This window comes from Pelophylax lessonae (assembly GCF_965119305.1).
Source record: "Pelophylax lessonae genome assembly, chromosome: 1".
In the NCBI taxonomy this organism is placed as follows: domain Eukaryota; kingdom Metazoa; phylum Chordata; class Amphibia; order Anura; family Ranidae; genus Pelophylax; species Pelophylax lessonae.
In genome coordinates, this window is record NC_138768.1 from 477,947,547 (window position 1) to 477,973,663 (window position 26,117).

General features: G+C 43.2%; 1 protein-coding gene across 12 annotated transcripts in view; it reads right to left on the reverse strand.

Annotated features, from left to right (window-relative positions):
• The window catches only part of PTPRS (protein tyrosine phosphatase receptor type S), a 540,344-nt gene that overhangs the window by 100,303 nt on the left and 413,924 nt on the right, over window positions 1–26,117 (reverse strand). For all 12 annotated transcript variants that reach the window (XM_082243959.1, XM_082243967.1, XM_082243958.1 and 9 more), the window contains 4 exons: window positions 14,576–14,751; window positions 2,363–2,482; window positions 1,918–2,072; window positions 16–301 (listed from right to left, as the gene is read on the reverse strand). In XM_082243959.1, the coding sequence (XP_082100085.1) occupies window positions 16–301; window positions 1,918–2,072; window positions 2,363–2,482; window positions 14,576–14,751 (737 nt within the window). The remainder of the gene's footprint in view (window positions 1–15; window positions 302–1,917; window positions 2,073–2,362; window positions 2,483–14,575; window positions 14,752–26,117) is intronic.

Sequence of the window (26,117 nt, forward strand, 5' to 3'; positions counted from 1 at the left end):
CAGTACAGTTCTTACCTTGAACTCTAGCTCCATGCCTGTAACATGTTCTCCAACCTCAATCTGAGCTAACTTCTGAATATATGTATATAGATTTCTCGCTGGAACTTCTGTGTTCCCACATGCCACAGCTTCAAACAAGGCATCATGGATAAAGCTGTACTGATCTTCTGTCTGTACCATGTAATTTCTCTGTGAGCGCATTAGTGTCACATGCCCATAAATATCTACTGTTTTTTCATGTTTTATTCTTTCTAGCATTGCATCAATTACTATAAAACACCCAGTTCGCCCAACTCCAGCACTAGAAAGAAAAAAAAAAGATCCAACAGTTAATATTAAAGATGAGCAAGGTCAGGTTCACAATGGAATATCATTTTCTACTCGTTTGCATGAATCCTGCTATGGGTTACTCATTAAGACACGCAGAGCTTTGAAAGACAGTACATTTTTTTGTTCAGGAAATTTGTAAAAACCTTCTAAACCTCCAATACTCTGCTCACATATTTAACAATAAAATGTATGTTGTTGGTGAAATAAAGATGAAGTATGCTCTAACATCCTAAAACTAGACTTGAGTGTTTTTTAACTTTCCAACTCCTCTGAATCAAAATTGGCTGGAACTTTTGTTTTGCCTTTCCCTGAACCAAAACTGTTGCAAAGCCTTATTTACAGTCCTAAAATGTCATGGTGTGGCCAGTAGACCTGCAAATACCTGAGGCCAAGATCCTGGGTATTCTGAAAAGCAGTGGCTGCTCAGCCTGTACAACTGAAAGACAAGCTTTATTTAATTGTGCTAACCTACAATTTTGCCTAAGTGTGGACATTTGTTCCTAACTGCATGTATCTGCTGGATGAATGGATGCATGCTTACAACCACAGGCAGCTCCAGATCCTTTCAGCCTGTTATTCAGTTATACAGTGAATGGGGGGGAGGGGCAGCAGCGCTATCCCACGGTACATAGTCTACAATGTAACTCAGGCAGGCTTGATGGAAAACCTTGAAAAGTTTATTTATAAAAAATATATAACAGGGAACCAGGCATAAGGGAGAAGGATCTTATGTGCCAAAAGCAGACCGGACCAGCCGGTAAGGTGGCGTGGCTTCCTCCCACCCGATAGTATGGCTGCTTGCACTGAAGCAGTGTAGACGTGCCGCGGAGCCGGATCCTTCTCCCTTATGCCTGGTTCCCTGTTGTGATCATCTACACAGTTCTGGCTCACCCAGCGGCTCGGTCATCCTGTGACCCCCAGCAACGCCACAGATCTGGTTTGGAATACATTCTATTATGTTTTAATCATCACTATATATATTTTTTATAAATAAACTTTTCAAGGTTTTCCATCAAGCCTGCCTGAGTTACATTGTAGACTATGTACCGTGGGATAGCGCTGCTGCCCCTCCCCCCCATTCACTGACTTATGCTGAATCAGCATTAATTAGCAGCAGCACCACACGGTAATTTGACTTTATTCATTCCTGAGAGTGAGAGATATCACAGTTAGCGCTGGAAGTCCCTTTGTTATTCAGTTATACAGCCTGAGCAGCCATCATAGTTTGGAACACCTTGGATCTTTTCTGCAGGTATACTTGCTCCATCATGACAGTTTATGACATGTGAATGAGACCGAAGAGGCTGAGCTTGCTAAACTTTTTTTTCCAACCTAGTGTAAGGCTTAATTCAGATGGTTGAATTTTTGCAGCCAAGGGTTGCAGCTAATCTCCCAGCTTGTATCCAGCCATAGTACGAGTGTTATTGTGTTCACATGTGGCATTTAGCTGCCTCTTAATGCAGCAAGCTAGCCACAGATATTTGCCCATCTGAATGTAGCCTAAAAAATATCTGTAAAAATATAAAATAAATTCTCTGGTCTAAACAGTATATGTGATTAAGATAGCCAGCTTATGCCCCCCTATACCTGCAGTGAACAATGATTGGTCCTGCATCAGGAGGATTACACGTTTTTACTCTTCTGAGGAATGCAAGGAATGGAGTTGGATACTCAGGAACTCCATGGTCTGGCCAGGCTGTAAATTGGAATTGTCTGACCTCTCTCTTTTCGGTTGATCCATTCTGCAGGAACAAAATAGTCTTGTAACTGCTTGATACATTTTTTTTTTTTACTTTCATTAGTTTTTATTGAGAGTATAGTGAACGTGAAAACAATATGAAAATATAGTCAGAATAGACATGGTAATACAAAAAGTACAATTGAAGAATATGGTAACACGTAAAAAAAAAAAACGGTTGTGGCCATACGATGCTGTTATGGAGAACAACGGTAAACAACAAGTGACCAGCAGTTTAGCGATGATACATTTTTCTATTTTTAAAGTGATCTCTTTACTTGCATTGAAACTTACCTTATGAAGGGAGAAAGTTCGTACACAAAATGTTGCCAATTCAATGGTGTCTAATAATGTTACTTGAATAATACCATATGTGTCTGCACCTCGACCTGGCCAATACTGGTCACATTTTATCTAAAAAAAAAAAAAAATGACAAATATTACATATATTACAAATTTAAAGGCATAGTTCACCTTACCTACCAAAAACTGCCTTTGCAGGGAAGAGGCGTCTCCAGATAAAAACAAACTGCAACTTTGACCTATGTTGAATAATTCCTTTGCTAAAGGTGTAGGTCATTTATGTATCTCCTGATGCCTGACTAAAAAACTTCTAGAGATCACATCATCTTGTACTTCCTTGATGTTAAAATGCTGCTAAGAGACTCCTAGCTCCTACTGTTCACCTCCAACATCCCAGGAGCAAGCTCCTTCTATGAAACCCCTCACATGCACTCTCTCCCTTGACACAGTAGAAAGTGAAGTTTAATTTTCTTTTTTCTTTCCTTCTCTTTTTAATGTCTCAGATGAGATTTTTAATGTCTCTGGAGTAAGTGGCCCTCACTGCTAAGAACTTGGGAAAATGTACCTGGTCTGCCCTAACTCAATTTCTAGGGTGTGGGTGCTGAGTCTGTAAAGGATCAGTGTAGGTCTTTTGGATCTTGCAGCATTTCCAGGTATGGGGTGTGATGTTGTGGGGCTTTTTGCTCAGTGATAGTGCTTCCCAGTGAGTTCACAGTCAACTCCAGAAATGCAGTTCAAGGCCTTGCTGGCCCACTTTTATTAATAAAATGGAAACAATAAACAGAAAATCAGTTTTCCATGCAGTGGTTTTCATCATTAACATGAACATAAATTATGTTCAGCCTTGTGGCTCACTGCTTAGGCCTTTGCCTTGGTCCTCCTGACCATATAACACAACACCTCAGTTCTGTACAAGCTCTGTTCCTCGTTTCTTTTTCAAGCTCTTTCCTGCTCTGTCACTAAGTGTACCTGCACAATGCAGACATGCACGCTCTGGCTGCCCCATGCAGCCTCTCTGACTCCTAGGAAAGGATTGTGGTCCTCCTGACCTCTGTGCAGAGACCTCCTGTCTCCCTGGTAGAGTCCTGAACTGTTCTCAGCTCCTAGATTATAAGGGTGGTGAAAACCTGCTGAGCAAGACCCAGACACAGGATTGGAGACTCGTTCCCTCCAAAAACCCGATTCAGAAATTACAAAACTCAGAGAAAGATGAAAAACCATTCTCCATTCAGAAGTAACATTCTGGAGCCCCTAAAACTGTATTTTTGAGAACCCTGTGTTGTTTTCTCTTACATTTTAACAGTGGCGGGGCTTTACACACAGGGCTAGTTTGTAGTCTGTCTGCAGTGACTGGAAAGAAGTTTGTTTTTGGGAGTTTATTTTATTTCTTCTTTTTTTTTCTTTGGAATTGTTCATTATGTTCTTTGAGATTTTTTTTTAGGCTATATTGTAAAGAGTTTCAGATTGACAAGGTGCTGAAGAGTTGTTGTAAGCTAAATGGTTTGGATTGGTAAGGTTTTATGGTGGAATGAGTTGGATCTGCTGATTTGTAGCGGGTCTCAATATGAGAGTGCCCCTTTCTGTACTGTGAGCACTACATGAACTCTGCCTAGCTTAGTCTGGCAAGAATTGTTGGAGGTGCTTGCATAATTCTTCAGTATATAGAATATTTGTTTTGAGCTGCAGGCACATTTGAGTTGGTCTAGGTAGGTGACAGGGATAACTCCTTCATTGCCATAGGAAAAGAATGAATGAGGACATTGTCAAAGGTTTTAAAATATAACTAAAGGCACATTTTTTTTTTAAATTTTAAGTTTTTGCTGTCTGTGTCTACATTAGGGAGATTCACCCTCTCTATTTGTCCTGTTTACCATAATTATTAACCACTTTACCACTAGAGCATTTTGCTGTCTTACGTCTGGGCCACTTTTTGCGATTCGGCGCTGTGTGACTTTAACTGACAATTGCGCGGTCGTGCGACGCCATACTCAAACGAAATTTACGTCCTTTTTTTCCCACAAACAGAGCTTGCATTTGGTGGTATTTGATCACCTGTGCGATTTTTACTTTTTGCGCTATAAACAAAAAAAGAGCGTAAATTTTGAAAAAACAACAATATTTTTCACATTTTTTATATGAAATTCCCCCCCAAAAAAATGTAAAAATCAAAATTTTTTTAAATTTTTGGCCAATTTGTTTTCTGCTACCTATGTTTGGTAAAAAAAATTCACAATAAGCGTATTTTGATTGGTTTGCGCAAAAGTTATTGCGTTTACTAACAAAGGGAAAGATTTCTGTCATTTTTGGTGTTTTTTTTTTTAAAGCGTAATGGCGGCGATCTGCGATTTTTTTTTGCGGGACTGCGACATTGCGGCGCACAGATCGGACCCTTGACTGACATTTTTGACACTTTTGGGGGTACCAGTGACATTACTGCAGTAATCAGTGCTATAAATATGCACTGTTACTGTAAAAATGACACTGGCAGGGAAGGGGTTAATTTTATTGGAGAGGGAGGGGTTAATGTATGCCTGGTGCTTACTGACGTGTGGGGGGGGGGGGGGTGACTGAGTGACACAGGGACAGATCCAGGGTTCAGCTATGCTGAACCCTGCAATCTGACCCTGCCTGTCACTTCAGAGATCCGCTCGCTGTGTTTACACACAGCGGGCGGATCTCCAGACTCCATCCCCGACGATCGGGGAAGAGCGGCGGCGATCGCCGCTGCTCCTCCCCTGGCCCGACTCCCGCTGTGACTGAAAACAGCGGGAGCGAGCCTCCGGCGGCGCGCGAGCGCCGCCCACAAGGGGGAGTGTCTGACGACGTAGTACTACGTCGTCAGACGATAACGAGCCACTTTGCCGCAGTAGTACTACGGTACTCAGTGGTAAAGTGGTTAAAGTGAAAGTAAAAGAAAATCCAAAATTTTGGGTTGTCCCCATAAAAGCAATAGCAGGGAAATCTTCTAATTGGAACAATAGTTCTAATAACCCGAGGGTCCCCAAGATATTACCTTAATTTGCAGGGATTTTCTCTCACTTCCTGTTTTGGCTATGGAACAGGAAGTGAAGATAAAGTTCCACAATAGGACAAACATCCCCTTGAGAAAGTCACCTGTTTGAGTGACGCAATGCGTCGGGAGGAGCCGGGTGACGTCACTTCCGGTCTACGGCTGACTAGCTGCCATAGTGCTATCACTGGAGTTATGTGGAGATGCTTGTGATTTATGAACAACGTTTGATTTATTCATTCCTGAGGTGAGCAGGCATTGCACTCAATGTTGGATACCTTGGTTTGGGAATGCTCACGTCGGTGACACATTTGCATTGAAGTTTTTTTTATCACATTGTCAAGATCACCATTGTCTGATATTTTCCTGCACTTGCACATAGACTTTTGATGAACTTTATATATTTATTGTCTCACAGTTTTTCATCATTTGCACTTGCACTTTATATGGACTTTATAAATGGAGTTATTTATTGCCTTTTGTCCCTACATTATTTGATTTTTTCACATCTTATTTGATATATATTTATTAATTATATTATTTATTTTGTTTTATGAGATCATTTATTATCATCAATTAGCGCCAATTTATTTTCATTATTTTAAAGAAAGGATATATAGTCTAATAACAGAATCAGTGTAGTTGTCAGTCAGATAAAAATAGAAGAAATATTTAGTGGTTGGTGTCACAGTATATTGTATATTTCTAACGGCATCTTTACTCAGCAAAGTAATTTAAAGCAAAGGGTCAACATTGTAACGGAACCGCGACCCACACTGTATTTGTGGACTTCTGTCAGTATACGGCTTCCTCCCAGTCATGAACATACAGTGCCTTGCGAACGTATTCGGCCCCCTTGAACTTTGTGACCTTTTGCCACATTTCAGGCTTCAAACATAAAGATATAAAACAGTAATTTTTTGTGAAGAATCAACAACAAGTGGGACACAACCATGAAGTGGAACGAAATTTATTGGATGTTTCAAACTTTTTTAACAAATAAAAAACTGAAAAATTGGGCGTGCAAAACTATTTAGCCCCCTTAAGTTAATACTTTGTAGCGCCACCTTTTGCTGCAATTACAGCTGTAAGTCGCTTGGGGTATGTCTCTATCAGTTTTGCACATCGAGAGACTGAAATTTTTGCCCATTCCTCCTTGCAAAACAGCTCGAGCTCAGTGGGGTTGGATGGAGAGCGTTTGTGAACAGCAGTTTTAAGTTCTTTCCACAGATTCTCGATTGGATTCAGGTCTGGGCTTTGACTTGGCCATTCTAACACCTGGATATGTTTATTTGTGAACCATTCCATTGTAGATTTTGCTTTATGTTTTGGATCATTGTCTTGTTGGAAGACAAATCTCCATCCCAGTCTCAGGTCTTTTGCAGACTTCATCAGGTTTTCTTCCAGAATGGTCCTGTATTTGGCTCCATCCATCTTCCCATCAATTTTAACAATCTTCCCTGTCCCTAAACCATGATGCTGCCACCACCATGTTTGACAGTGGGGATGGTGTGTTCAGGGTGATGAGCTATGTTGCTTTTACGCCAAACATAACGTTTTGCATTGTTGCCAAAAAGTTCGATTTTGGTTTCATCTGACTAGAGCACCTTCTTCCACATGTTTGGTGTGTCTCCCAGGTGGCTTGTGGCAAACTTTAAAAGACACTTTTTATGGAAATCTTTAAGAAATGGCTTTCTTCTTGCCACTCTTCCATAAAGGCCAGATTTGTGCAGTATACGACTGATTATTGTCCTATGGACAGAGTCTCCCACCTCAGCTGTAGATCTCTGCAGTTCATCCAGAGTGATCATGGGCCTCTTGGCTGCATCTCTGATCAGTCTTCTCCTTATATGAGCTGAAAGTTTAGAGGGACGGCCAGGTCTTCGTAGATTTGCAGTGGTCTGATACTCCTTCCATTTCAATATTATCGCTTGCACAGTGCTCTTTGGGAAGTTTAAAGCTTGGGAAATCTTTTTTGTATCCAAATCCGGCTTTAAACTTCTCCCCAACAGTATCTCGGACCTGCCTGGTGTGTTCCTTGTTCTTCATGATGCTCTCTGCGCTTTAAACGGACCTCTGAGGCTATCACAGTGCAGGTGCATTTATACGGAGACTTGATTACACACAGGTGGATTCTATTTATCATCATTAGTCATTTAGGTCAACATTGGATCATACAGAGATCCTCACTGAACTTCTGGAGAGAGTTTGCTGCACTGAAAGTAAAGGGGCTGAATAATTTTGCACGCCCAATTTTCCAGTTTTTTATTTGTTAACAAAGTTTGAAATATCCAATAAATTTTGTTCCACTTCATGATTGTGTCCCACTTGTTGTTGATTCTTCACCAAAAATTACAGTTTTATATCTTTATGTTTAAAGCCTGAAATGTGGCAAAAGGTCGCAAAGTTCAAGGGGGCCGAATACTTTCGCAAGGCACTGTAGATATCAGATTTTCCAGCCGACCCTATACAAAGCTAGCCGACAACTTAGCTTGTACTGGAATCTTCCCTTTATTGAACAGTCACACAGAGTTTATATACAGCATGGACCTCCCCCTCCTGATCATATTACCTCACACAGGTCAGAGGTTGCTTGATTACATTATTATATGCAGATGAAATTGTATACAGAAATATAATTAACATGAACTAATTATCTAGCCATATGGACAGAAACAATAGGTGAGTTCATTAACATTTAACAATGGGACAGACAGGCTTAACAGAAACCACATCACATCTCAATACACAGACAATAGGGAGAGCCTGTCTCTGACATTGAAGTTCAATACACATTATCATAAGTGTAAATACAGAACCCATTTGAAGCAATCCAAGCCATTTCTCAGTGTCCATTAAGTATCTATCTTTCACTCCCAGTGATGGTGAGTAACATCACATATCTTCCCCCCCAAAGGTAGACTAACCAGGTACCAGACCTCCAATCGGGTAACAAGTCCCAAATAGTCAATCCATCATGGCAGCTTCCTTGACAAAGTTCCACATAGTTTGTATGTTTTGTCCCGGCAAGGTGCATGGAGCTCTCATAGCCGATCAGTCTGTGGAAGTCTGGTTTGGGCAGGCCAGACTGGGCTTCTTGTTCACCCTGTGCCCCTAATAGACACAGGGTGACTTACACATAAGAGGGGCCTAGGAGGCTGAGAGAGGTATTTTCCAACCTCTTAATGTAAGCTGTGTTCCATGGGCCGCCCAACCAAAGTGATTCCCGTCACATCTCTCCCCTTTCGGAAGGAGACTAACACAGGAGGGGACCCCAAATGGGTTCACTCTGAAGGCAGTCTGTAGTTCCAGTCCCCCAATGTCTGTACCCACACAGTACTCCAAGCAAATTGTCCCGAACTGAGCATTACTCACCCAGCCAACCTCTTCCTCTCTCGTAGAACCTACCCTCTGCGGGGGAGAAGCGTGGACTGGCCCTTCTCCCTGGAGTCCTTTCAGGCACTGGAGAGAAGACAGGATGGCTGGGCTCATTCCCTCATGCTGTTGGGGACCTGGGCCAACTGCCCAGCATCCCTGGGATATAGAGGTCAAGATCGCAGTCCCATCCAATACCACAGGAACTCCATCTTTTGTACGTTGAGGGCAGAGGCTAGCCGCACTCTGCTCTGCTGGGTTGGTGTCATCATTGTGGGGCACCATCTGTTGCTGGGAAGGGGAGTCAGCTGCTCCATCTTCCTTACCCTCATCTGGTGGTTGGGACAACCTTTCTCTGGTACTGTCTCCCAGATGCACAGATCCTGGCTGGGGAGAGAATACAGTTTCCTCCACTCTGACTGTCTGTTGGGGAGGACAACAACCTCCTCTCCCTTCTCATCCTGGGCCTCCGGAACTGCTACATGTGTGGGGCAGAGGTTGTTGACTCTCTGTCTGGCTGCCAGCGCTTCAGCTGGGTGTAGAAGCTTCACTTCATCAGCTTGTCGCTGGGGCAAGGGGCCAATTTCCCCAGCTTCCTGGAACTCTGTAGCTGTTGCGGGTGCTGGGCAGAGGTTGGTAGCACTCTGCCCTGTTGCCAGCACTTCTGCTGGGGACTTCACATAAGCCGCTCCGGTTAACTGTTGGGGAGGGAGACTGGCTTCCTCTGCTCCCAGACTGTGGATCTCTTGCTGGGGTGGAAGGATTACCACCTTCTTCTCCAAACCGTGTAGCTGCTGTTGGGGAGTGATCACCACCTTCTCACCCTGGGCCTTTGGAACTGCCACAGGTGTGGGGCAGAGGTCTTGGATCCTCTGTTCAGTTGTCAGCGCTTCAGCTGGAGACATTTCTTGTAACTTCACAGATGCTGCTGGCAAGAAATACCATGTCCCTGTCAGTGGTGTAGGAGAAATGTCAGCTGCCTCTTCTCTCAGGAAGGCTGAAGCTGCTGTTGGGCAGAGCTCAGTGATGTTAGGCCCTGATGCCAGCTGCAGGAAAGTAAACTGTAAAGTCAGTGGCCTTGCACACATCTTCTTGGGTCACCAATTGTTGCAGGCAGAGGTCAGCAGCGATATGCCTGAATGCCCACTCTTCTGCCGTAGGCTTACTGGGATGTTCCTCTTCAGCAGAAACGTTTATTAAAGCCCCAGCCTCTGGAATTGCTGAAAGTCCAGGGCATGTGCTGGTGGCACTTGGGCCCAGTGCCAAAACTTTGGTAAGTGATTTATCATTTATATCATCCTCTGATGGAAAGTCAAATGAAATCCGTGGTTGGGGAATGAAGATGGCTTCCTCTTCTCCCATACCTTTATCCAGTGGCTGGACAGACGCATTCCTCCATCCAAGCTCGTCCTGTGCAGAAACAGGTTAGTCAAGGTAAGTCACCACTTGCTGCATCCGCCATAAGACCTCCACATCCAAAACCGTGGGTGCAGGTGAGCAAAGCACACTATTACTGTGCCACATTGTCAATTCTTCAGTCAGGATTTCTGGACCGTCAGCTGATACTTCTGGATATTCCCAGGTAAGGGGAGCCCAGGCCTGGCACTGAGCAAAATCTAGCAGCCGTCTGTAGGCGATCTCCAGCTCCCATTCCTGATTGGCTAGAAATTCCCAATCTTCCAGTGCCCAGTGCACTTCCAAGATATTCAGCACCTGTTCGCTGTATTCCAAGATTTCCTTCAAACCCCACTCCAAATCGCACCCAAAGTCGGGGTCCTCAGACAGCCTCTCTAATAACAGTCCCAGGCTGCCGTAGCAAAAGCCTTCCGTTGGGCTGTCGATCACTGTCCATGGGCACACTTGGGTTACATACCAGAGGAGGGCTCTGTAGCTCTCGTCCAACAGCATCTCCACCTGGACCAGCCTGCTTAACTCAGCTTTCCATTCCTTGTGCGGTTGTCTCCCCAAAAACACCATTCGAACTTCGTACTGCGACCAGTACCTTTCCTGGAAGGAAGGGAGGATTTTTCCCTGGAGTCGCTGCTCATGGGCCCAGCACTTCCTTCCAGAGTTCCTAGCGGATTACATCATACCATCCTAGCAGAAACTTCTCTGACACTGGTCCCCTGTGCTGTATCCGCATCTCTTGCAACCTCCTTTCAAATTCCTCTTCCATGGCAACTGATATCTGTACCTCACCTCTTCTGCTATCCGGACCTTGGATCCAGGAAGCATCCCACCACTTGCTACCAACGCAACGGAACCGCGACCCACACTGTACTTGTGGACTTCCATCAGTGTATGGGTTCCTCCCAGTCGTGAGCATAGATATCAGATTTTCCAGCCGCCCTCATACAAAGCTAGCCGACAACTTAGCTTCTACTGGAATCTTTCCTTTATTGAACAGTCACACATAATTTATATACAGCATGGACCTCCCCCTCCTGATCAGATTACCACACACAGGTCAAGGGTTGCCTGATTACATTATCATATGCAGATGAAATTGTATACAGAAATAGAATGAACCTGAACTAATTATCTAGCCATCTGGACAGAAACAATATGTGAGTTCATTAACATTTAACAATGGGACAGACAGGCTTAACAGAAACCACATCACATCTCAATACGCAGAAAATAGGGAGAGCCTGTTTCTGACATTGAAGTTTAATACACATTATCATAAGTGGAAATACGGAACCCATTTGAAGCAATCCAAGCCATTTCTCAGTTTTCATTAAGTATCTGTCTTTCACTCCCAGTGACGGTGAGTACCGTTACAAACATCTTATCAAAATTGGTATTATCTGAATTAAATTGGTTGGAATAGAATTTCTGCATGTTTAAACCAGGGGTCCCATTTATTGTCATAGAAGTGGGTAGAGTTGTAAAGAGTGTAAAAGATTTTTTTTCCATGAGGCTGATTGCATTAATTCTTGTTTTGAGTTGGGAAGAGGGAAACGATGGGGATTTCCAGTGTATTGCTAACAACCAGTGTATAGCAACACTTATTGTATGCACTAGCCTCATATGAGGCATTGATAGGTGATTAATGGAAGAGAAAATAGGACAATTAGATAAATTAAGAGTAATAGGAGTACCGGAGATAGTGGAAGCAAGTTTTTCTAATTCATGCCAAATGTTGGCTATCTTTCCACATTCCCAGAAGATGTCTGTGAAGGAACCTGGAGAATCACAATCTCTAAAGCAATTTGAAGGAATAGAGGGGAAAATGGCATGTAACTTGGTTGGAGTTAGGTACCATCTTGTAATGAGTTTTGTAGCGGTTTCGCGTATTGTAAGAGATCTAGTGCATTTCTAAGGTTAATGATGTTATCAGATTCCCATTTGAGCATGTATGACAGTTTTTCTAATGAGTCAATATTTGCTAATATCTCTGAGATCAAACCTTTCCCTCTTGGGTTTTGTGAACATATTTTTTCATAAAAGGTGGGGGGTGTTTATGCTTGAGGTTTGGTAGTGAGTGGTGTAAAAGTGTCTGATTTGAAGCAATCTACAGAATTCATTGCGAGGGATATCATATATTGTTTGTAGGTATGAAAAAGAGGAAAATGTTGAGTTTTCTATTAAGTTATAAAGTGAAGTTAGATTCCTGGAAATCCAAGTGGTAAAGATATATTTTATATGTAAGCCTGGAAGAAATTCCGGGTCACCCAAGTATGTGGCATTCGGTGGTGTTTCCGAAATTAATTTATATTTATTTTTATATTGTCTCCATAAAGATAGGGATTAAGAAACAAATTGATTAAGAGAAGATATCATATTTATTGGAATGGTTTTAGACCATAAGATACCGGAGAGGGAATATGGGGAAATAGAATTATTTTCAAATTGGACCCATGTGTTTTTGGAATTTGCTATATGTCATTGAGCTATTTGTGACAGGCGTGATGCTAGGTAATACAGCCAAAAATCTGGAAGGCCCAGGCCTCCTTTGTGTTGTGAAGTGTATAACACCATTGTTGAGAAAGTTCGATGAGCACCAGGCCAGATGAACCTATTTTCCTTTTATAAATTTGTTATGAAGATTTTATTAATTCTAATGGGGATAGCTCTGAATAAGTATAATCATTTTGGGAGAATTGTCATTTTAATTGCGGTTATCCTGCCTAAAAAAGAAATTTGATAAAATGTCCATAACTTAAGGAGAAAAGGGATATAGTTTTTGGAAAATAGGAGTTTAATATCAAGTGAAAGATAGATCCCCAAGTATGAGATGGAGTTCAGGGACCAAGTGAAGGCGAAGGACTCTTTCAAAGTGTTGAAATGCGAGGAGGGTAATATTTATCGTCATTCCAATAGATTTTGAAATGTTAACCGATAGACCAGATGTGCATGAGAATTCCTAACATGTCATGCTTTAAAATTGTGCTAGCTCATGGAATGGTGACGTACACGGGTATCAGATCACTGCCTTTCTCACCAACATGTGACAAAGGACCGGCCAATCTCACATCGCACTGTCACTTATGTAACAATGCCAATCTCAGCTGCACCCTGCACAAAGATTTTCCAGCTCACGTGACCACAATCTAGGTGCCAGCAGCGATGGAGAGTGATTGTCACTGGGCTAATTAGGCAATTAATAATTGTATAGGAAATGGTTTGACAGCACTCCAGCGTCAGCGGATAAAAAGTCTTTATTTCTCCAAAAACGTGACAGGACAATAAACAGATGGCTCAAACAGCAGACGCGTTTCACGAATCAGGTTCGCTTATTCATTGCTGAAAAACTTGTGCTTTCACTGCCATCCATATAGTGGTCACCACAGCTAAAACTAATCATTAATTAATTGGAAAACCAATTAACTCCTTAATTAATAAACAATTGCTACTTCCATGGTCCACGGACTAGACGTGCACCAAGCACAAAGTGGATACCTATCTCTCACCTGGAGCAGCATCAACTAATTAGGCAATTACCCTTTAGCTGCCATCACCCCCGTTTCTGGACTGAGCAGGAGGAAGCTCGTACTTCTAGCATTACCAATTATGATTTTAGGATAATCGTCTTTAACACACACTGTCACCACAGACCGGTATGTTCATAGGATTTATCCTATAAAGTAGCACTCTTCGAGAGACCGGTCCTTTTTTAGCTTGCATTAAGAGCTTATGGACAAGGTTAACACTTTTCAAAATAAGGTTTTAATAATGAAAAAGGTCAACGTTGGTGCAAATAAAATATTTACAGAAAAAAGGTGTTTCAAAGAAATAGAGACATAATTCAGCAATAGGGAAATAAGATAGAATTGAGGAGGAAGAATACTTGTAATCAATGTCCTGGGTGTTATCAGAGTTCAGTCGATGAGCCAGGTGTTATCGGTTCTTAACAGATGTTCCTGCTTTGATGGTACATGAGAAACTCACAACTGGTTAGGCATCTCCTTTTTTCTCTGGGATCAAAGGGGTGTTGACAGATGCCCCTGATCAATAAAACAAAGTGTCCATGGGCTGTCCTGGGTTTATGACAATATCAGGTCCCTCCCTTGCAGACAGTTTTATACCACTATTTATATCTTCCAATATGTACTGGTTGTATTCTTGAAACTGATAGATTATTGTTTAGCACTTAATTTTGCGTCCAGGGATACTAAACACAGGGTAGCTCAGATTAACTTGTCACCTAGGAAATATATGACAGCTATCTTCTCTTCTATATGTGCTAGTGTGGTCATGTATGACCTTATTTCATTTATTTCACCTTATTGCAACAGAAAGGGATACAACCGGGGTGTATAAAATGTACCTGCCTTTTGAAAAAAATAAAAATAAAAAAATGCAAAAATTCTCACCCGAGACTTCTCCTCTAGTCGTGTCATCATCACTATAGTGGCAGAACGCTGCTCCCATACCATACGCCAAAAGTCTCCAAAGGTGTCTGGTAGAGGACCCTGTGTAGCTATGTATGCATTTTGTTTTCGGTATCCATCAATATAGTTTGCATTGACGTAGTCACTGCCAAGAATTCCTGCAAAAAGACAAAAGCAGAACTGGATAAAATAACTGGCATTCAGATTTAAAAAAAACACAATCAACTTTCACTATATAAAATACAGGGTTATGATTTTAAAAGACAATCAAGATTATTTAACCAGGCAAAATGCAACATTTGTAAGGTACAGTCATCAGTCATAGTAAAGTATAGTATACTAATGTACTGTTTGCGCACAAGTTACAGCGTCTACAAACTATGCTATATTTAATTTTTTTTACTAGTAATGGCAGTGATCAGCGTCTTATAGTAGGACTGCGATATTGTAGCAGTCACTTTTTAAGTGACTTTTTAATGTAATCTAATGTAATGCAAGTGGCACAAGCCGAACGTCCATTGACAAAGATGGTCGACACATGGCTATATACTGTAAATAGTCAGGTTGAAAAAAGACACGTCTATCCAGTTTAAGCAACAGAAAAAAATCTAACAAACAGAATAGATAAATGGAAAACCTCCACCTACAGAATCTTATAGCCATAGTTGATCCAGGGGAAGGCAAAAAACCCTATGAAGCCTGGTCCAATTTGCTCCAGCAGAGGAAAAATAAATAATTTTCTGACTCTCCAGAAGACAATCGGATATTCCCTGGATCAATTCCATGTGTTATTACATATAAATGTTAACATCCAGTTATATTTTGTGTATTTAGGAAATAATCCAGCCACTAGTTCTTGTGGAAGCCTATTTTCACAGCTCTTACGGTAACATAACCGCTCCATATGTGGAGGTAAATCTCTTTTCCTCCAGACACAGATAGCCCCCCTTCTCTTTTGCAATGACAATTAACGTGAATACCTCTACACCAAGGTAACTCTATGGACCACTTACAGTATGGGCCTGTACGTGGTGATCATATCCCCCTTAACCACCTTAGGTCCATCCTATTGCAGTTTTACTGTTACAGGGCGGCACCTGTGCGCCGTATACAGTGCCTTGCGAAAGTATTCGGCCCCCTGAACTTTTCAACCTTTTGCCACATTTCAGGCTTCAAACATAAAGATATAAAACTGTAATTTTTTGTGAAGAATCAACAAGTAGGACACAATCATGAAGTGGAACGAAATTTATTGGATATTTCAAACTTTTTTAACAAATAAAAAACGGAAAAATTGGGCGTGCAAAATTATTCAGCCCCTTTACTTTCAGTGCAGCAAACTCTCTCCAGAAGTTCAGTGAGGATCTCTGAATGATCCAATGTTTACCTAAATGACTAATGATGATAAATAGAATCCACCTGTGTGTAATGAAGTCTCTGTATTAATGCACCTGCACTGTGATAGTCTCAGAGGTCCATTTAAAGCACAGAGCATCATGAAGAACAAGGAACACACCATGCAGGTCCGAGATACTGTTGTGGAGAAGTTTAAAGACGGATTTGGATACAAAAATATTTCTCAAACTTTAAACATCCCAAGGAGCACTGTGCAAGCGATAATATTGAAATGGAAGGAGTATCAGCCCACTGCAAATCTATGAAGACCTGGCCGTCCCTCTAAACTTTCAGCTCATACAAGGAGAAGACTGATCAGAGATGCAGCCAAGAGGCCCATGATCACTCTGGATGAACTGCAGAGATCTACAGCTGAGGTGGGAGACTCTGTCCATAGTCCATAGTCGTATACTGCACAAATCTGGCCTTTATGGAAGAGTGGAGGGAAGAAAGCCATTTCTTAAAGATATCCATAAAAAGTGTTGTTTAAAGTTTGCCACAAGCCACCTGGGAGACACACCAAACATGTGGAAGAAGGCGCTCTGGTCAGATGAAACCAAAATCAAACTTTTTGGCAACAATGCAAAACATTATGTTTGGTGTAAATGCAACACAGCTCATTACCCTGAATACATTACCATCCCCACTGTCAAACATGGTGGTGGCAGCATCATGGTTTGGACCTGCTTTTCTTCAGCAGGGACAGGGAAGATTGTTAAAATTGATGGGAAGATGGATGGAGCCAAATACAGGACCATTCTGGAAGAAAACCTGATGGAGTCTGCAAAAGACTTGAGACTGGAACAGAGATTTGTCTTCCAACAAGACAATGATCCAAAACATAAAGCAAAATCTACAATGGAATGATTCACAAATAAACAAATCCAGGTGTTAGAATGTCCAAGTCAAAGTCCAGACCTGAATCCAATCGAGAATCTGTGGAAAGAACTGAAAACTGCTGTTCACAAACTCTCTCCATCCAACCTCACTGAGCTCGAGTTTTTTTGCAAGGAGGAATGGGCAAAAATTTCAGTCTCTCGATGTGCAAAACTGATAGAGACATACCCCAAGCGACTTACAGCTGTAATCGCAGCAAAAGGTGGCGCTACAAAGTATTAACTTAAGGGGGCTGAATCATTTTGCACGCCCAATTTTTCAGTTTTTTATTTGTTAAAAAAGTTTGAAATATCCAATAAATTTCGTTCCACTTCATGATTGTGTCCCACTTGTTGTTAATTCTTCACAAAAAATTACTGTTTTATATCTTTATGTTTGAAGCCTGAAATGTGGCAAAAGGTCAAAAAGTTCAAGGGGGCTGAATACTTTCGCAAGGCACTGTATATATTTGATCCAAAACTTCCGGGTAGGGGGTGTGCATGCGTGCCATCAGCAGCTTACTCCAGCTGTGATTACACACAGCGAAAGCCGATTGGCGGGTGCAGGTCACCCGATGTCTTCCAGCACCTGCCAATCATCAGGCAGAGAGACAGAACTGCGATCTGTCTATGTAAATAAGGCAGATCGCCATCCTGACAGGAGGGAAGCGACAGGGTTTGTGTCCCTGCAAAGCAGGGAAAAAATTACATCTCTTCCCCGGGTAAAAGCACCTCATACTGTAGTAAAACACTGGCTAGGCACATGGTATGTGAGGGTTTTACATTCACTTTAACTGAGTGAAGTGCAGATCACATTGAAAATCTTTCTTCATCTATCAGCAGCAGAGGGTGGAGAGACTGCAGTTACACTGTCTAAGAGCTGATTGGAGGAAAGGCACACACCCCCTCCACACAGCAGTAGAACTGTGTTATGAATAGACAAGCTCTGTTCTGAGCACTTTCCCCCCTCCCTCCTGACACAAATTTATCTCACATGTTGGGAAAACTTTTCAGAAGTGACGCATGCTGATAACAGAGGAACAAAGCACCAGAGAGGAACTACACTTAGAGCTTTAGAGATAGATAAGTAAACAATACAGATATACAGTGGGAAAATAATAATTTGATCCCCTGCAGATTTTGTCTGTTTGCCGACTTACAAAGAAATGAAGGGTTTGTAATTTTTATTCTAGGTTCAATGTTAGAGACAGAATATCAACCATAAATCCAGAAAAAAATTAACAAATGCTATAAATTGCCTTGGTGGTATGTTTTGGGTCATTGTCATGCTGGAAGATCCATCCACGGCCCATCTTCATTTTTCTGGCTGTGGGAAGAAGGTTCTCATCCAAGATTTTACAATATATGGCCCTTCAATGTGGTAAAGTCGGCCAGTACCTTTAGCAGAGAAACAGCCCTAAAGCATAATGTTTCCACCTCCGTGCTTGACTGTAGGGATGGTGTTATTAGGGTCATAGTCAGCATTTGTGGAAACAATAATGGATGGGACTATGTATTGTAAAATCTTGGATGAGAACCTTCTTCCCTAAGCCTCAGATGAGTAATGGATCGGTCTTCCAGCATGACAGTGAACCAAAACATAGGAGTGGCTGAAGAAGCACATTAAGGTCATGGAGTGGCCCAGCCAGTCTCCAGACCTTAATCCTATAACAAATGGAGGAAGGTGAAACTTCGAGTTGCCAAGGGACAGCCAAGAAACCTTAAGGATTTAGAGAAGATCTGTAAAATCGAGTTTACCAAAATCCCTCCTCTGTATGCAAACCTGGTCACTAACTACAAGAAATGTCTTATCTCTCCACCAAATACTATGTTTTGCTTTGGAATCAAATACTTATTTTACTCACTGAACTGCAATTCAGTTTATAACATTTGTATCATGTGTTTTTTCAGGATTTTTGGTTAATGTTCGGTCTCTATCATTTAAAATACACCTATGATAAAAGTTATAGACCCTTCATTTCTTTGGAAGTGGGCAAACTCTTTACTATCCAGTGACTTTAGTACAATGACAGTGCATATTTTTAGCGCTGATCATGTATGAGTATCACTGGCCCTTAAAAAGTGACTGCTACAATATCGCAGTCCTACTATAAGACGCTGATCACTGCCATTACTAGTAAAAAAAATTAAATATAGCATAGTTTGTAGACGCTGTAACTTGTGCGCAAACCAATCAATATATGCTTTTTGGGATTTTTTTTCCAAAAATAAGTAGCAGAATACATATTGCCTTAAAGTAATGAAGAAATTAGATTTTTTTCAATTTTTTTATTGGATAGGTTTTATATCAGAAAGTAAAAAATATTGTTGTTTTTTTTTTCAAAATGGTTGATCTTTTTTTGTTTATAGCGTAAAAAATAAAAAAAAGCAGAGGTGATTAAATACCACCAAAAGAAGGCTCTATTTGTGGGAAAAAAAGTACATAAAGTACATAAATTTTATTTGGGTACAAGCTTGCAATTGTATGTTAAATAATGCAGTGCCATATCGCAAAACAAAAGGCCTGGTCATGAAGCATCTGGGGTAAAGCATCCGGAGGTGAAGTGGTTAACCGTAATTTCTCAGGAGAGAATAAATTAAGTTAAGCTGATCTTTCCTCATAGCGGAGCTCTTTCATGCCTCATATCAGTTTGGTTGCCCTTCTCTGCACCTTCTCTGATGCTGCAGCTAAGAGGCACGTATAAAGGTTTTTATTTTTAAATCCCACAATTCTCCTAAATCTATAGTCTAAGAGAACATCCAGATCCTTCTCAACTGACTCTACCAGTTGTTCTCCTCAAATGTACAATGCCCACATGCTTTTAGCGTCCAGGTGCCTAACTTTACACTTATCAACATTAAACCTAATTTGCCACATGGCTGTCCAAATAAACAGTGCACTAAGGCCTGCTTGTAAGTTGGAGACCTCTTTTAAGAATGTTATTTCATTACAAATTCTAAGGTGGGGGCTGTATTCGAGCTTGGCTATCAAAAATTAGACTCCTGCACCAAAAGTAGCCGAATACCGTTCTACAAAGACACTATAGAACAAAAATCAAGGGCACTGTCTCAAATCAAATCCCTTGGCGATATAAAAATCACCTATTGGTATTTAGAATCAAATCAAATATAACTTATTAATTGAAATGGTAATCAGTTATACAAAAATATAATTTTTTGTAAGAACTTACCGTAAAATTATTTTCTCTGAGTCCTCTGACAGTCGCCGCCCACTCATACAGTCTGCACTTCTGGGTATTGGTCTTATCCACAGGAGAAAGCTAGGCATAAGATTTCACAAAACCTTTGTATAGACACACCTACAGGGGGCTGTCCCTCTGGTCCAATACCCCCAGCAAGCAGCATTCCCAAATCAGTTTGGTAGCAAGCAGTATAGAGATCTATGAACCTCAAAAGAGGGGTGGGGGCGGCGACTGTCAGAGGACTCAGAGAAAAGAATTTTACGGTAAGTTCTTACAAAAAATTAAATTTTCTCTTACGTCCTCTGACAGTCCCTGCCCACTCATACAGTCTGCACTTCTGGGACGTCCCAAAGCAGTGTAGATGTGAGGGGTGGGAAACCTAACCGTCAAAAAGGCAACGCAGCACCCAGGTCAGAGAAAAGAACCTTTTCTGAACCAGAAAGGAAAACACTGGGTAACAGGAAAGCTCAACAGGAGCGAACAAACCCAGGAAAGCAAAATAACCAAGGGGAAAAAACCCCAACAGGAGGAGACAGGCTAAAAACCGCCATGCCTCCCCTAAGGCACTGCCGCACTCAGAACTTTGCACGGACGACCAGGTCGCCGCTTTGCACACCTGGGACACCGACGCCTGATGGCGGAAGGCCCAAGACGCACTAACCGCTCTGGTAGAGTGCGCCGTGACAGAGAAAGGTGGAACCTGATCCCTAATTGAATAGGCCTGTACAATCGTCTGTCTGATCCATTTGGAAATGGTTGCCGCAGATGCAGCCGTACCCTTTCGAGGTCCCTCAGGAAGGACAAAAAGAGAATCCGACTTTCTGAAGGATTCAGTAGACGACAGGTAAACCCTGATCGCCCTCACCACATCCAAGGAATGCAAGGCAAACTCCTTAGGATGCTTAGGCTTCGCACACAGCGAAGGCAAGACAATGTCCTCTTTGAGATGGAAACCCGAAACCACTTTCGGAAGAAAGGACTGATGAGGTCGCAAGACCACTTTGTCCCTATGAACAATCAGATAGGGAGAGCGGCACGACAGAGCCGCCAACTCCGACACTCTGCGAGCAGATGTGATCGCCACCAGAAAGGCAAATTTCCTTGACAGCACCAGGTATCTCCCGGATGTTCTCAAAGGGAGGACGTTGCAAAACAGACAAAACCAAATTCAGGTCCCAAGGAGGCAAGGGTGCCTTCCTAGGGGGAGCCAGATGACGCACCCCTTGAATGAAAGTGCGGATTAAGGAATTAGACGCCAGAGGGCGTTGAAAAAGAATGGCCAGCGCAGATAACTGGCCCTTCTTAATAGTGGTCAGCGCCAGACGCTGCTCCACACCAGTTTGCAGGAAAGCTAACACCCTCGCCACCGAAAAGGAGCGGCGATGGAACCCCTGGGATTCACATCAGGCGAAATAAGCTTTCCAGGTACGATAATAAATCTTACCTGACGAGGCCTTCCTAGCCTTGAGTAAGGTAGGAATGACCAGCGACGAGAGACCCCTGTCACTCAAGACCTGGCTTTCAACAGCCACGCCATCAAAGCCAGCGACTGTAAAGCAGGATGGAAGATCAGCCCCTGAGACAGAAGATCATCTCGTAGTGGAAGCCGCCAGGGAGGCTCGACGACCAGTTGCATGATGTCCGCGTACCAAGACTGGCGCGGCCAGTCTGGGGCCACTAGAATCACCAACCTCGGTTCCGAGACCAACCTGCGAGGGAACCTGGACAACAACTGAATCGGGGGAAAGGCATAAAACAGGCGATACCGATTCCAAGGCACTACCAACGCATCCGCCAGAGGGTCGCGTGTTCTTGCCACGAACCTTCCCACCTTGTTGTTTATCCGAGATGCGAACAGATCCACATCCGGGGAACACCACCGCGCACACAACATCGTAAACACCTCCGGGTGTAGGGACCATTCCCCCTGGTCCAGGGTCTGGCGACTCAGATAGTCTGCCTGCCAGTTCTCCACACCTGGAATGTTACATAGTTACATAGTCCATAGTTACATAGTTACATAGTTAGTGCGGTTGAAAAAAGACATCAGTCCATCCAGTTCAACCTATGATGTGTGTGTGTGTGTTTGCTTTTAACCGTACATTGTATACCCCTGTATGTTGTGGTCTTTAAGGTGCCCATCTAATAGTTTTTTGAAACTATCAATGCTCCCTGCTGATACGACTGCTTGTGGAAGAGAATTCCACATCCTTACCGCTCTTACAGTGAAGAACTTCTTACGCACTTTAAGGTTAAACCGCCTTTCCTCAAGTTTTAGTGAGTGGCCACGTGTCTTATTGTATCTCCTTTCTCTGAATAGTTTGTTCCTTATGCTCGGGTCGCCAGTACAGTATTTGTACATTGATATCATATCCCCCCTCAATCGTCTCTTCTCCAGAGAGAATAGGTTCAGTGCTTGTAGTCTTTCCTCATAGCTGATGTCCTCCATTCCCCTAATTATTTTTGTTGCCCTTCTCTGGACTTTCTCCAGTTCCAGCACATCCTTCCTGAGGACCGGTGCCCAGAACTGGACAGCATACTCCAGATGTGGCCGGACCAGAGTCTTGTAGAGCGGGAGAATAATCTCTTTATTTCTGGAGTGAATCCCCTTTTTTATACAACCCAGTATTCTGTTGGCTTTGCTTGCGGCGGCTTGGCATTGCATGCCACTGCCAAGCCTGTTGTCTACCAGTACCCATAAGTCCTTTTCCATCCTAGACTCACCCAGAGGTTCCCCCCCTAGTGAGTAGCTTGCTTTCTGGTTTCTGGCCCCCAAGTGCATTACTTTACATTTTTCAACATTAAATCTCATCTGCCATGTAGTTGCCCACCCCGTTATTTTGTTCAGGTCCGCTTGCAAGGTTTACACATCCTGCATAGAAGATATTGGCATGCCTAATTTAGTATCATCTGCAAATACTGAGATTGTACTCGATATCCCCTCCTCCAGATCATTTATGAATAAATTAAACAGGATTGGTCCCAGGACAGAACCCTGGGGGACCCCACTTTCCACACCCGCCCAATCCGAGTACTCCCCATTAATCACCACCCTCTGTACTCTCCCCTGGAGCCAGCTCCATCAAAGAGACGGCCTCATATATTCAGAAAAAGACATCCCAATCCAGTAAACAGACGGCCTCATATATTCAACAAAGAGACACCCTAATCCAACAAAGAGACTGCCTCATATATTCAGCAAAGAGACATTCCAATCCAGTAAAGAGACAGCCTCATATATTCATCAAGGACACATCCGAATCCAGTAAAGAGACAGCCTCTAATATTCAGCAAAGACACATCCCAATCCAGTAAAGAGACAGCCTCTAATATTCAGCAAAGAGACAACCCAATCCAGAAAAGAGACAGCCACATATTTTCAGCAAAGAGACAGCGCAATCCAGCAAAGAGACATCCCTTTAGCTGCATCAGCTTACTCTGCAGCCGCCCTGCTTTAGCAATTTCTAGTTACTACAGCTGCAACAACTCGGTCGCGTTGGGTGGGTCCTGGGCGACCGGGCCCCACAGAATGCCCGGGCCCCCTACATGTGTATGGGCTATCCCCCCCTGATGGCTGCCCTGGGCACCATACCCGTCTGTAAACTATCCTTAAAGATCAAGAATAATGGTCTGGCAATCACCTGGCTGAGCTCATTAAGAACCCTCGGGTGCAAGCCATCCGGTCCCGGGGATTTATTTATGTTAAGTTTCTCTAGTTTAGCTCTAAGTCTATCCTCTGTTAGCCATGGCGGCACTTCCTGGGGTGTATTATTTAGTTCGGCCTTACAAGCTAGGTTCGTGTAGCCCCCCGATTCCTTTGTGAAGACTGAAGAGAAGAAATTATTTAACACTTCCGCCTTTTCTCTGTCCTCAGTGGCCATTTTTCCTTTATCATCTTTTATGGGGCCAATGTGCTCTGACCTCGCTTTCCTACTGTTTATATACTTAAAGAACTTCTTGGGGTTCTTTTTACTCTCCTCCGCTATATGTCTCTCGTGTTCTATTTTAGCCGCCCTGATTTCGTCTTTACATTTCTTATTACACTCTTTGTAATGCTTAAATGCTGCCAATGACCCCTCAGTCTTGTATTTTTTGAAGGCCTTTTCTTTAGCTCTAATATACATTTTTATGTTGGAGTTTAGCCACCCAGGGTTTAGTTTTGCTCTTTTAAATTTATTTCCCTGTGGAATGCACTGGCCCACCCCCTTGTTAAGTATGCTCTTGAAGCACTCCCATTTTTCCTCCGTGTTCTTTGTTCCCAGGGTTCTATCCCATTTGATATTTTCTAGCAGCGAGCGCAGTTTAGGGAAATTGGCTCTTTTGAAATTCAGTGTCCTTATATTACCCTTGTGTTTCCTATTACTGTAATTAATACTGAAACCAATTGACCTATGGTCACTGTTCCCTAAGTTGTCCCGTATTTCTATATCCGTGAGCAGGTCTGTATTGTTGGTAATCAGTAGGTCAAGTACCGCATTGTTTCTTGTCGGTGCATTCACCATCTGACCCATGAAATTGTCCTGCAAAACATTTAGGAACTGCCGAGCCTTGGCTGAGTGCGCGGTTCCTTCTTCCCAGTCTATATCCGGATAATTAAAGTCCCCCATTGTAATGACATTTCCCATCCTTGCAGCCAATCCTATCTGTAACATGAGGTCCGCCTCACCCTCCTCCCTCTGGTTGGGGGGCCTATAGCATACGCCCAATATTACCTTCCCCACCGTGCCTTCCCTTTGAAGCTCTACCCATAGGGATTCGGCCTCGTCCATAGCTCCATTATTAATATCATCCCTCATATTTACCTGTATACTATTCTTAATATACAGACATACCCCTCCCCCTTTTGTGAACTGTCGAAATCGCCGGGACCTGCGTCTCGGTCCAAGACAGAATCTCGGCCACTTCCTTGGCCGCCAGGGCACTCCTGGTGCCCCCTTGGTGATTGATGTAAGCCACGCAGTTGCGTTGTCCGTCTGCACGCGCACAGGGAGACCCTGAAGACGATCCGACCAACAGAGCAAACAGAGCCTGATTGCTCACAGTTCCAAGACATTTATCAGAAGGGAGGACTCCCCCTCCGACCAAGTGCCCTGGGCAGACAGATTGCCCAGAACGCCACCGCAGCCCGACAGGCTGGCGTCCGTGGTTACTACAGTCCATAGCAACGGTCAAAAGGATTTTCCTTCCTTCAGAGCCAGAGCCACCACAGAAGATCCAATCTGACTTGGGGGCTCAATGAGATCCTCCTTTCCAAGGAGTGAGGATGCCTGTCCCACCAGGTCAGAATCTCCGTTTGCAGAGATCGTGTGTGGAACTGTGCAAATGGTACCGCCTCGAAAGCCGACACCATCAAGCCCAGGGACCGCATGCAGGTCCGGAGCAAAGAGAACTTGTTGTCCCAGAGGGACTTGACCTCGTCCTGCAGAGTCCGGAGTTTGTCCTCCAGAAGAAAGACCTTCGCCTGGGCGTAGTCCAGAACCATCCCCAGGTAGGGGAGACGAACAGAAGGGGACAATGTCGACTCCTGAAAATTGATGGTCCACCCGAATTCCTGGAGTGTCTGAATCGTGGTTGACAGATCGCGCAGCAGAGTGGCACTGGAACTCGACCTTAAAAGGAGATCGTCCAGGTACCCCAGGATGGCAATCCCCTGTACCCGCAACAAGGCAAAAACAGGAGCCAACACTTTGGTAAAAACCCTTGGAGCCGAAGCGAGGCCGAAAGGCAACGCCACAAACTGATAGTGCTCCTCTGCAATTGCGAATCGGAGGTACCTCTGATGACCCTCGTATATAGGGATGTGTAGATACGCATCCTTGAGGTCGATGGAAGCCAGGAAATCCCCTGGACTCAGGGATGCCACCACCAACCCGGAGGGACTCCATCTGGAATTTCTGGACCGCCCGATGGAGATCTCGGAAACGATCTGGGGTCAAATGAAGATTTGAGGGAAAGAATCTGTCTGCTGGGCGTGATCGAAACTCGATCTTGTACCCTGACCGAATGAGTTCTTGAACCCACCTGTCCTGAATCTTGGCCAGCCAAGGTTCG